We start from the raw sequence: 12,333 nt of genomic DNA, 5'->3' as shown, positions 1-12,333 counted from the left end.
TGAATATTATCAGGAGTATCCTAAAAATTAAAAAATGCTACTTTTTAAGGAAAAATAGTGTTTCACATAAGGCTTATTTTGATATATCCCTGAAGTTATATTTGAAATGGGTGTTACAATTATTAAGGCTCATTGAATATTGTTCTTGATGTAATTCAAAGCAATCTGGATGTTAGTGGATTTCTTTTCCTTACAACTACATTATTAGGAGCAATGTATCTAAATTCATTATCAAGTTTTATTTTATTTTGGTAGTACTCATTTAACTGTCTCCTCCTTCCTCTGAGGAAACGTTTACATGAGTAAGCTTTCAAGGCATCTGAAATTAGCACCAATTTGTTTTAAAAATGTAGGTGAAAACATCTTTATTTAATTTTACACCTCTTAAGTGAAAATAGAAGCAATGAAACTACATTTTTTGTGTCCATCTCATCCAGCTCCTTTTTCATTTTTTAGTGTTGATAGATCCTTGTATCAGTGTCACTTCTGCTTCTAATCTGCTTTATGTTTATACAGATCTCTAAATCAGTGTGCCTATGGGTTCTAAACTTTCCTACAAAGTATAAGCCACTATAAGCTTCAACACTCAAGGTGGGCTTTCTGCATGGGCTCTATGGTGTTAATTAATCTCCCCTCTTTGGCTTCTATCTGGGTTTTACATCTGTAAACACATCTGTGTTTGGCTGATGTGGATCTTTTCTGTGTATAATTTTAATGTTTTAGTCAGTGTCCACTTTATGAATCACTCTTCGATATTAAAAAATATACCTTGCTTTACTTTTAGGTTGTGCTAATTTTTAAACATTTATTTGCTGTTTTAAATTTATTACTAAATAAAAATCTTATAAAGCATCATGAGCTTAGAGAGTGACACAAGATGCATTAAATAACGTAAGCTTTATGTGGGACATATTAAATGTGTAAACTATACATTTTGAATTTCTACCAAACAAAAATACTAAATTTAGTGTAGGCTAAATAACATTTAAATAATGTTGAATAATAATAATGTTTAATAATAATTTAGGCTAAATAAAAGTGTTATTTAGCCTACATTTAAGTTTAGTTTTAACATTCTTACTAAAATTCTTATTAAATTTTGTTTTAACATTATTATTAAAACTAAATTTAAGGCTGGCCATGGTGTCTTATACCTATAATCCCAGCACTTTGAGAGGCTGAGGCTGGGGGATCACTTGAGACCGGAAGTTCGAGACCAGGCTGACCAACATGGTGAAACCCCATCTCTACTAAAAATATAAAAGTTAGCCAGCCGTGGTGGCATACACCCGTAGTCCCAGTTACTCGGGAGGCTGAGGCATGAGAATCTCTTGAATTTAGGAGGCAGAGGTTGCAGTGAGCCATGGTAGTGCCACTTTACTCCAGCCTGGGCAACATAGCAAGACCCTGTCTCAAAAAAAAAAAAGCCCAAAAAACCTAAATTTAGTGTAGGCTAAATAGCATTTAAATAATTGTGCCCAACTTTTCCAATTTTCTTACAAGTTTTACTTTTTGTTTCTATGATATGTCTTTAGACATTCTTATTTTATATTTTGTCTCAGTTTTAAATAAAGCACTTTTTCTAAGGTTACAAAGCATCTATCTTAATTTAATTTATTGGAGTGATCAATGGGGATGACAGTAATTTACATTCTAAAAACAGAACAAGCTTTATTTTGACTTCTTAATTTTTTAACCTCTTTTATTTGCCCCTCTAAAGGTAAATTTTAGTCATTATAGCTGCATGACAATATAATTGGAATTGAATGATTACCAATATTTCAATTAGATATGACCTAAAAAAATCATAAAAATAGTTTCAGATGAATTGGAAAAGTGAAAAATAGTATGAAGTGGGGGGCGCCCAAGATGGCCAAATAGGAACAGCTCCAGCCTCCAGCTCCCAGCACGAGTGACACAGAAGATGGGTGATTTTTGCATTTTCAACTGAGGTACCAGGTTCATCTCACTGGGGCATGTCGGACAGTCGGTGCTGGTCAGTGGGTGCAGCCTAACCAGCGAGAGCTGAAGCAGGGCAAGGCATCGCCTCACCTGGGAAGTGCAAGGGGGAAGGGAATTCCTTTTCCTAGCCAAGGGAAACTGAGACACACAACACCTGGAAAATCGGGTAACTCCCACCCTAATACTGTACTTTACCAAGGGTCTTAGCAAAAGGCACACCAGGAGATTATATCCCATGCCTGGCCTGGAGGGTCCCATGCCCATGGAGCCTCCCTCATTGCTAGTACAGCAGTCTGAGATCTAACTGCAAGGCAGCAGCAAGGCTAGGGGAGGGGCGCCTGCCATTGCTGAGGCTTAAGTAGGTAAACAAAGCCACTGGGAAGCTCGAACTGGGTGGAGCCCACTGCAGCTCAAGGAGGCCTGCCTGCTTCTGTAGACTCCACCTCTGGGGACAGGGCATAGCTAAACAAAAAGCAGCAGAAACCTCTGCAGATGTAAAGCTGTTCCTGTCTGACAGCTTTGAAGAGAGCAGTGGTTCTCCCAGCATGGAGGTGGAGATCTGAGAATGGACAGACTGCCTGCTCAAGTGGGTCCCTGACCCCTGAGTAGCCTAACTGGGAGACATCCCCCACTAGGTGCAGACTGACACCTCACACCTCACACGGCTGGGTACACCTCTGAGACGAAGCTTCCAGAGCAAGAAAAGACAGCAACACTTGCTGCTTAGCAATATTCTATCTTCTGCAGCCTCCACTGCTGATACCCAGGCAAACAGGGTCTGGAGTGGACCTCAAGCAAACTCCAACAGACCTGCAGCTGAGGGTCCTGACTGTCAGAAGGAAAACTAACAAACAGAAAGGACACCCACACCAAAACCCCATCAGTATGTGACCATCATCAAAGACCAGAGGCAGATAAAACCACAAAGATGGGGAAAAAGCAGTGCAGAAAAGCTGGAAATTCAAAAAATCAGAGCGCATCGCCCCCTCCAAAGGAATGCAGCTCATCGCCAGCAATGGAACAAAGCTGGATGGAGAATGATTTTGACAAGTTGAGAGAAGAAGGCTTCAGTCCATCAAACTTCTCAGAGCTAAAGGAGGAACTACGTACCCAGTGCAAAGAAACTAAAAACCTTGAAAAAAGAATGGATGAATGGATAACTAGAATAAGCAATGCAGAGAAGTCCATAAATGAACTGATAGAGATGAAAACCATGACATGAGAACTATGTGACAAACACACAAGCTTCAGTAACCAACTCGATCAACTGGAAGAAAGAGTTCAGTGATTAAAGAGCAAATGAATGAAATGAAGCGAGAAGAGAAGTTTAGGGAAAAAAGAGTAAAAAGAAATGAACAAAGCCTTCAAGAAATACGGTATTATGTTAAAAGACCAAATCTACGTCTGATTGGTGTGCCTGAAAGTGATGGGGAGAATGGAACCAAGTTGGAAGACACTCTGCAGGATATTTTCCAGGAGAATTTCCCCAACCAAGCAAGGCAGGCCAACATTCAAATTCAGGAAATACAGAGAATGCCACAAAGATACTCCTCAAGAAGAGCAACTCCAAGACACATAATTGTCAGATTCACCAATGTTGAAATGAAGGAAAAACTGTTAAGGGCAGCCAGAGAGAAAGGTCAGGTTACCCACAAAGGGAAGCCCATCAGACTAACAGCAGATCTCTCAGCAGAAACTCTACAAGCCAGAAGAGAGTGGGGGCCAATATTCAACATTCTCAAAGAAAATAATTTTCAACCAAGAATTTCATGTCCAGCGAAACTAAGTTTCATTAGTGAAGGAGAAATAAAATCCTTTCAGATAAGCAAATGCTGAGAGATTTTGTCACCACCAGGCCTGCCCTACAAGAGATCCTGAAGGAAGCACTAAATATGGAAAGGAACAACCGGTACCAGCCATTGCAAAAACATGCCAAAATGTAAAGACCATCAATGCTAGGAAGAAACTGCATCAACCAATGAACAAAGTAACCAGCTAATACAATGACATGATCAAGTTCACACATAACAATATTAACCTTAAATATAAATGGACTAAATGGTCCAATTAAAAGACACAGACTGGCAAATTGGATAAAGAGTCAAGACCCATCAGTTTGCTGTATTCAGGAGACCCATCTCACATGTAGAGGCACACATAGGCTCAAAATAAAGGGATGGAGGAAGATCTACCAAGCAAATGAAAAACAAAAAAAGGCAGGGGTTGCAATCCTAGTCTCTGATAAAATAGACTTTAAACCAAGAAAGATCAAAAGAGACAAGGCCATTACATAATGGTGAAGGGATCAATTCAACAAGAAGAGCTAACTATCCTAAATATATATGCACCCAATACAGGAGCACCTAGATTCATAAAGCAAGTCCTTAGAGACTTACAAAGAGACTTAGACTCCCATACAATAATAATGAGAGACTTTAACACCCCATTGTCAACATTAGACAGATCAACAAGACAGAAACTTAACAAGGATATCCAGGAATTGAACTCACCTCTGCACCACGCAAACCTAATAGACATCTACAGAACTCTCCACCCCAAAGCAACAGAATATACATTCTTCTCAGTACCACATCACACTTATTCCAAAATTGACCACATAGTTGGAAGTAAAGCACTTCTCAGCAAATGTAAAAGAACAGAAATTATAACAAACTGTCTCTCAGACCACAGTGCAATCAAACTAGAACTCAGGAGTAAGAAACTCAATCAAAACTGCTGAACTACATGGAAAGTGAACAACCTGCTCCTGAATGACTACTGGGTACATACTGAAATGAAGGCAGGAATAAAGATGTTCTTTGAAGCCAATGAGAACAAAGATACAACATACCAAAATCTCTGGGACACATTTAAAGCAGTGTGCAGAGGGAAATTGATAGCACTAAATGCCCACAAGAGAAAGCTGGAAAGATCTAAAATTGACACCCTAACATAACAATTAAAAGAACTAGAGAAGCAAGAGCAAACACATTCAAAAGCTAGCAGAAGGCAAGAAATAACTAAGATCAGAGCAGAACTGAAGGAGATAGAGACACAAAAAACCCTCCAAAAAATCAATAAATCCAGGAGTTGGTTTTTTGAAAAGATCAACAAAATTGATAGACTGCTAGCAAGACTAATAAAGAAGAAAAGAGAGAAGAATCAAATAGACGCAATAAAAAACAATAAAGGGATATCACCACCAACCCCACAGAAATACAAACTACCATCAGAGAATACTATAAACACCTCTACGCAAATAAACTGGAAAATCTAGAAGAAATGGATAATTTCCTGGACACTTACACTCTTCCAAGACTAAACCAGGAAGAAGTTGAATCCCTGAATAGACCAATAGCAGGCTCTGAAATTGAGGCAACAATTAATAGCCTACCAACCAAAAAAAGTCCAGGACCAGATGGATTCACAGCTGAATTCTACCAGAGGTACAAGGAGGAGCTGGTACCATTCCTTCTGAAACTATTCCAATCAATAGAAAAAGAGGGAATCCTCCCGAACTCATTTTATGAGGCCAACATCATCCTGATACCAAAGCCTGGCAGAGACACAACAAAAAAGAATTTTAGACCAACATCCCTAATGAACATCGATGCGAAAATCCTCAATAAAATACTGGCAAACTGAATCCAGCAGCACATCAAAAAGCATCCCTGGGATGCAAGACTGGTTCAACATACGCAAATCAATAAACATAATCCAGCATATAAACAGAACCAGGGACAAAAACCACATGATTATCTTAATAGATGCAGAAAAGGCCTTTGACAAAATTCAACAGCCCTTCATGCTAGAAACTCTCAATAAATTCGGTACTGATGGAATGTATCTCAAAATAATAAGAACTATTTATGGCAAACCTACAGCCAATAACATACTGAATGGGCAAAAACTGGAAGCATTCTCTTTGAAAACTGGCACAAGACAGGCATGCCCTCTCTTACCCCTCCTATTCAACATAGTGTTGGAAGTTCTGACTAGGGCAATCAGGCAAGATAAAGAAATAAAGGGAATTCAATTAGGAAAAGGAGAAGTTAAATTGTCCCTGTTTGCAGATGACATGACTGTATATTTAGAAAACCCCATCATCTCAGCCCGAGATCTCCTTAAGCTGATAAGCAACTTCAGCAGTCTCAGGATACAAAATCAATGTGCAAAAATCACAAGCATTCTTATACACCAGTAACAGACAAACAGCCAAATCATGAGTGAACTCCCATTCACAACTGCTTCAAAGAGAATAAAATACCTAGGAATCCAACTTACAAGGGATGTGAAGGACCTCTTCAAGGAGAACTACAAACCACTGCTCAGTGAAATAAAAGAGGACACAAACAAATGGAAGAACATACCATGCTCATGGATAGGAAGAATCAATATCATGAAAATGGCCATACTGCCCAAGGTAGTTTATAGATTCAATCCCCACTAAGCTACCAATGACTTTCTTCACAGAATTGGAAAAGACTGTGTTAAAGTTCACATGGAACCAAAAAAGAGCCCACATTGCCAAGACAATCCTAAGCCAAAAGAACAAAGCTGGAGTCATCCTGCTACCTGACTTCAAACTATACTACAAGGCTACAGTAACCAAAACAGCGTGATACTGGTACCAAAACAGAGATATAGACCAATGGAACACAACAGAGCCCTCAGAAATAATACCACACATCTACAGCCATCTGATCTTTGACAAACCTGAGAAAAACAAGAAATGGGGAAAGGATTCCCTATTTAATAAATGGTGCTGGGAAAATTGGCTAGCCATGAGTAGAAAGCTGAAACTGGATCCTTTCCTTACTCCTTATACGAAAATTAATTCAAGATGGATTAGAGACTTAAATGTTAGATCTAAAACCATAAAAACTCTAGAAGAAAACCTAGGTAATACCATTCAGGGCATAGGCATGGGCAAGGACTTCATGTCTAAAACACCAAAAGCAGCGGCAACAAAAGCCACAATTGACAAACAGTATCTAATTAAACTACAGAGCTTCTGCAAAGCAAAAGAAACTACCATCAGAGTGAACAGGCAACCTACAGAATGGGAGAAAATTTTTGCAATCTACTCATCTGACAAAGGGCTAATATCCAGAACCTACAAAGAACTCAAACAAATTTACAAGAAAAAATCAACCCCATCAAAAAGTGGGCAAAGGATATGAACAGACACTTCTCAAAAGAAGACATTTATACAGCCAACAGACACATGAAAAAATGCTCATCATCACTCGCCATCAGAGAAATGCAAATCAAAACCACAATAAGATACCATCTCACACCAGTTAGAATGGCAATCATTAAAAAGTCAGGAAACAACAGGTGCTGGAGAGGATGTGGAGAAATAGGAACACTTTTACACTGTTGGTGGGATTGTAAACTAGTTCAACCATTGTGAAAAACAGTGTGGCGATTCCTCAAGGATCTAGAACTAGAAATACCATTTGACCCAGCCATCCCATTACTGTGTATATTCCCAAAGGATTATAAATCATGCTGCTATAAAGAGACATGCACACATATGTTTATTGCGGCACTATTCACAATAGCAAAGACTTGGAATCAACCCAAATGTCCATCAGTGAGAGACTGGATTAAGAAAATGTGGCACATATACACCATGGAATAGTATGCAGCCATAAAAAAGGATGAGTTCATGTCCTTTGTAGGGACATGGATGCAGGTGGAAACCATCATTCTTAGCAAACTATCGCAAGAACAGAAAACCAAACATGGCATGTTCTCACTCATAGGTGGGAATTGAACAATGAGATCACTTGGACACAGGAAGGGGAACATCACACACTGGGGCCTATTGTGGGGAGGGAGGAGGGGGGAGGGGGGAGGGGTAGCATTAGGAGATATACCTAATGTGGATGATGAGTTAATGGGTGCAGCACACCAACATGGCACATGTATACATATGTAATAAGCCTGCACGTTGTGCACATGTACCCTAGACCTTAAAGTATAATTTTTAAAAAGTGAAAAAAAATAGTATGACGAAAGCTTAATCAAACTAGTAATTGAGAAAAGTTTATTAAATATTATTGATGCATTATATGCAGAGAAAATATACTTTCGATGAGGAGAGTTTTTGTTTTGTTTTTCCTTGTTTTAGATTTTTGATGAAAGGTCAAAAAATTCAAACTCAGTTTTGCCTTCTTTTGCTGTGAATAGTGTTAGACTAAGTTTACTTTGTGTCAGTGTTGGTAGTCTTCTTGGAGCGGGTTAACGTGCCTTTTGCAGGACATCTCTTGAGGGGAGGAATAGAATGGAAGGATGCCATAGTCTCTTTCTCCTTTAGTCTGCCCTGTAAAATGCAAAGGCAGCTCATGAAAATTCTGATATTTTTACTGAAATGCAAGTGCATTATTTCTTAGAAAATAAATATTTTTAGATTAAATGACTGAAATTTAAATTTAGTAATGATGGAAAGTAATCTATAATCTATAATAGTAATCTATTTCCATATATATGTAAGATGGAAATCAGAGATATTTAATTTATGTTTTAGAACTTTTGTGTTAAATATTGTATGGTTCTACTTTATCGATGGTGAAATTGTCTTTATTTAATCTTCCCAGGAAATTGTGGCTGCAGAGAAGAAGAAACAGATTGTTGCAGAGCAAGTCATGATAGACCACTTATCTAGGTGAGAATTAGCAACTCACAGTAGTAATCAATTCAGAAAATTTTCATTAAATTTCTTTTCATGCATGACACTCATATCCTTGGTCAATTAAAGGTTAGCTAACTCAGAGGTTCCCAAACTTTCTTTGTTCACTGCACTGTTAGTGTTTTAGTAATTTTTTCACAGCACTCTTAGACCAATAGAAATACCTAACAGTTCTATTTGTTAAATATTTTTCTCTAAACAACTTAATAAGTATTTATTTGCTAACAACTAATGACCACTTAAAAAACAATACACATAAATTGAAAGAAGATATCCTTACTTTATTCTTACCAAGGATCTGTATGCATCTTATGGGCACTGCACAGTCTCTCAAATCCTAGAATCATTTACAATGCTGCCACTTCCACTTTATATTCCATATTGATTTTCACCTGATATTTGCTTTTTATCATAGCAACTATAGAAAACTCAGCTCTGCAAAGATGTAACATCGTGGAAGCAGTATAGTGTGCTGTCTTGTTGAAGCTGTGAGCTACCCTGAGGTTGAACTGGTAGTTTACCTGGTGTGTAAGTGATGTCAAGTATCACTGAGTTTCCCTCAAAAATTAAAAATATTCCATAGTACCCCTGTGAGTTCACTGTGTTACCTCAGGGTTCCTTGGTGCAGTTCGAGAACTGTGAGACTGTTAAGAATTTTAAAACTCGTTAGAAAACTAAAATTTTAACATATGCATTGTTGAATTGCATGATAATATGGAAATATGGTAGAATTTCTGAAGAGGTTGGAATTATCTACTTCAAGTAAAAAGTAAGACTTAGCTTTGAAAAAACTGTTTAGTTACGTGGCAGAAGGAATGAATGACAGAAAGAATGATGCATGTTTCTACATGCACGTTTTTCAGTGAATTCTTTGAAATACCTAGAGTCTCCCTTGTCCCTCCTTCCATTGTCTCATGAACTTAGTGTTTTCACCTCCACCATGCCTCCAACAACTTTTTTCCAGAAGTAGTGAGATCCATATTGCTAGACTAACGGTTTCTCAGTTCTCATTTACTTGGCCCATCTGCAGCAGCTGTCTCATTTGAAACTTTATTTTCTTTGAGGCAGGTTTTTTGTTTTGTTTTTTTTCTGCATGGCTTCCCACACGCGACACTTGACTGTTCTCCTACCTTTCTCCCCTTCTCAGAATCTCTTGTGGTTCTTTTTCATCTTCCCAGTCTTTAAACGTGGGTGTGCCCAAGAGCTCAGTTCTTGGACCTCTTTTGTATTTGCTTTTTAAGTGATCTCATCCAATAGCATGCCTTTAAAAACCACCTATATTCTGATACTTCTCTAAGATTTCAATTTAACTTTCTCCAATCTGGGTGTCTGAAGCTTTACTGCCCTCTCTTCCACCATGACCAAATCTTTAATTTTCCTCCATGGCAAGTCAATTCTTCTTGTTACTAAGACCTAAAATCCTAGTGATGCCTTTGACCCCCTCTTTCTCTCAAATACTATATCTAGCTTGCCAACAAACACTCTCAGTCCTACCATCAACATAGATTTACTCCCTCTGCTGCCACCATCCTATTCAAACTTATTTTGTGTCCCCTGGATTATTTCAGGGACTACTTAACTGGCCTCATTGTTTCTGCATTTGCCGCTTACTGGTTTATTTTCAACCCAGTACCCCATAGTTAATCTATTAAAAGGTAAGCCAGATAAAACCCTCCAGGAATTTCTCATTTCAATCACAGTGAAAGCTACAAGGCTCATGTATTAATTATGTGTTGCAAAAAAAATCAGTAGCTTAAAAGAACAGTAATTTTTGCTCATGTGTCTTTAGGTTATCTATCAAGGCTAGGCTTGGCTGGAAGGTCCTTACTTTTTGTTTTGCCCAGTTGTATATGAGCAAAAATGGTCTTAGGTTTGATCTTAGGCCTTAAATGATCTCATGTGTTTCCATTTGCCCTTTAGTGCTTCTGCCACTTTTGAGAGAAGAACACTGCTTGGCTAGTCTGGTAGTCTCAAGAAAAAGGTCCTTCTAGAAATGCCACTGAGCTACTTAGCTGAGACCATCCTAGATAAACAGATTTCCAACCAACCCGCATTTGTATGAGTTAGTTCAGTTGAGATTAGCAGAGTCATATAGCTGTGTGTAACTGACCAAAGCAAGTCAAAAGCTCAAGGTCAAGGGGTAAGAAAGTACACACCACCTGTAATGAGGCCATAGCAAGGATATGGATCAGGATTACTAAAAAATTTGGGCCAATAACACAGTCTATCCAAGCCCACCATTGGACCTTGGACCTTGGACCTTGGACTTTTCTCCCTCTTTCCTACTCTCCTCTAGCCATTTGACGTCTCCCTGTTCTGGAACATACCAGGTTCCATTCCTGTGTTAGGTACTTTGCATTTATTTTCACCTCTTCTTGGAATGCCTTTTCCCCAGAAATTTGTATGTCTGCTTACTCATTTTAGCTCCTTTCTTTACTTAGAAGTCACCTTGGTGAGGCCTACCTTGGCCTTACTATAAATAAACCATAAATAAATTTAAATAAATAAATTGACCATAAATACATTTATGATCCCTTGCTCAAAATTTCGCATCTTCTTACCATTTCATTTTTTCCTCCATAGGGACATGTAATTCATGTTATATTTTCTCTGTATCATGTTAATTATCTTTCGGCCTCTTCAGAATGTGAGCTTTATGAGGGCAGAGCACTTTGGAAGTGCTCACTATTACACTATTACACTCCCATTGGCTAGTCTAGTAGCTGTATAGTAAAACTTGTTGAATAGGCAAATGAATGAATGAACTGGAAAAGAGGACTTAAATAGAGTCAGCAGAATTTGGTTTTAGGTTTAGCTATGTGACTAATTCGCTGTTTGAGCTTTCATATTTTCCTTCTGTATGTCTTGATTTTTGCTTCTGCCAAATTAACATTAAGATTTCTTATAACTCTAACATTCCGTGTATGTATATTTAACACAGAACTGATAAATAAAGTGTGAGAATAGAATAGGTGCCACTTTTTATAAATGCCAGCCTTTTTCATTTGGGAAATTTAAAAAATATCTTAATGCTCAATTTAAAAAGAGGATTTAGTTCCTAACTTGGCACACAAATGAACAGAATCTACAGTATATGGTAGACATGACTAAAGCTTTTCCTCAATGTTCCAGCAATGGAAATAACTCAATAAATTCATAAGTTCTATCTGAATTGCTGTTTCATTTTCATAGTTTTGAAGGTTCATGATACCCTTTAAAAAATGTCTGCTCATTTATTCTTTTATCCAGTTATTCATCAAATTTATTCAGACTTAGGGTTTTTCCAGGCAAGTAGAAAAAACCAGAGAGGGCAAGATTGTAGAAAAATCCAGAGAGGGCAAGATTGTTAAAAGGTGGGTACAGGATTCTCTTTTGATGAATCATGGAACCCAACCTGCTAAGGAGGAAAGTAAGTGTTACTGGATGGTGCCATGTAGTTCCAGGCTCTTGTTGTCCTGAACAAAGAATTGGACGAGACGCACAGAGATAGCGAAGCAAAGCAGCAGAAGTGTATTAAAGCGCAGTATTACACTCTCGGAGTGGGGGAATGGACTGAGTTCTGTGAGATAAATCAACCTTAGTTTCGTCCTTTGGGTCCTTTTAGTGTTTTGTTTTCTTCTCTTCCCAAGGATGCCTAATCTCTAGCCAGTGTCTGCCTTTTGATTAATAGATGT

At 38.1% G+C, this 12,333-nt stretch overlaps 1 protein-coding gene across 12 annotated transcripts in view; it reads left to right on the top strand.

Moving 5' to 3' along the window:
* The window catches only part of CAPS2 (calcyphosine 2), a 64,400-nt gene that overhangs the window by 18,571 nt on the left and 33,496 nt on the right, over positions 1 to 12,333 (top strand). For all 12 annotated transcript variants that reach the window (XM_021922611.2, XM_021922615.2, XM_021922613.2 and 9 more), the window contains one exon: positions 8,568 to 8,635. In XM_021922611.2, coding sequence (XP_021778303.2) covers positions 8,568 to 8,635 — 68 coding nt within the window. The remainder of the gene's footprint in view (positions 1 to 8,567; positions 8,636 to 12,333) is intronic.

Source organism: Papio anubis, chromosome 9 (genome assembly GCF_008728515.1).
Source record: "Papio anubis isolate 15944 chromosome 9, Panubis1.0, whole genome shotgun sequence".
NCBI classification, from domain to species: domain Eukaryota; kingdom Metazoa; phylum Chordata; class Mammalia; order Primates; family Cercopithecidae; genus Papio; species Papio anubis.
Note: the sequence above shows the minus strand (reverse complement) of the source record. Positions and strands in the feature narration are given on the sequence as shown.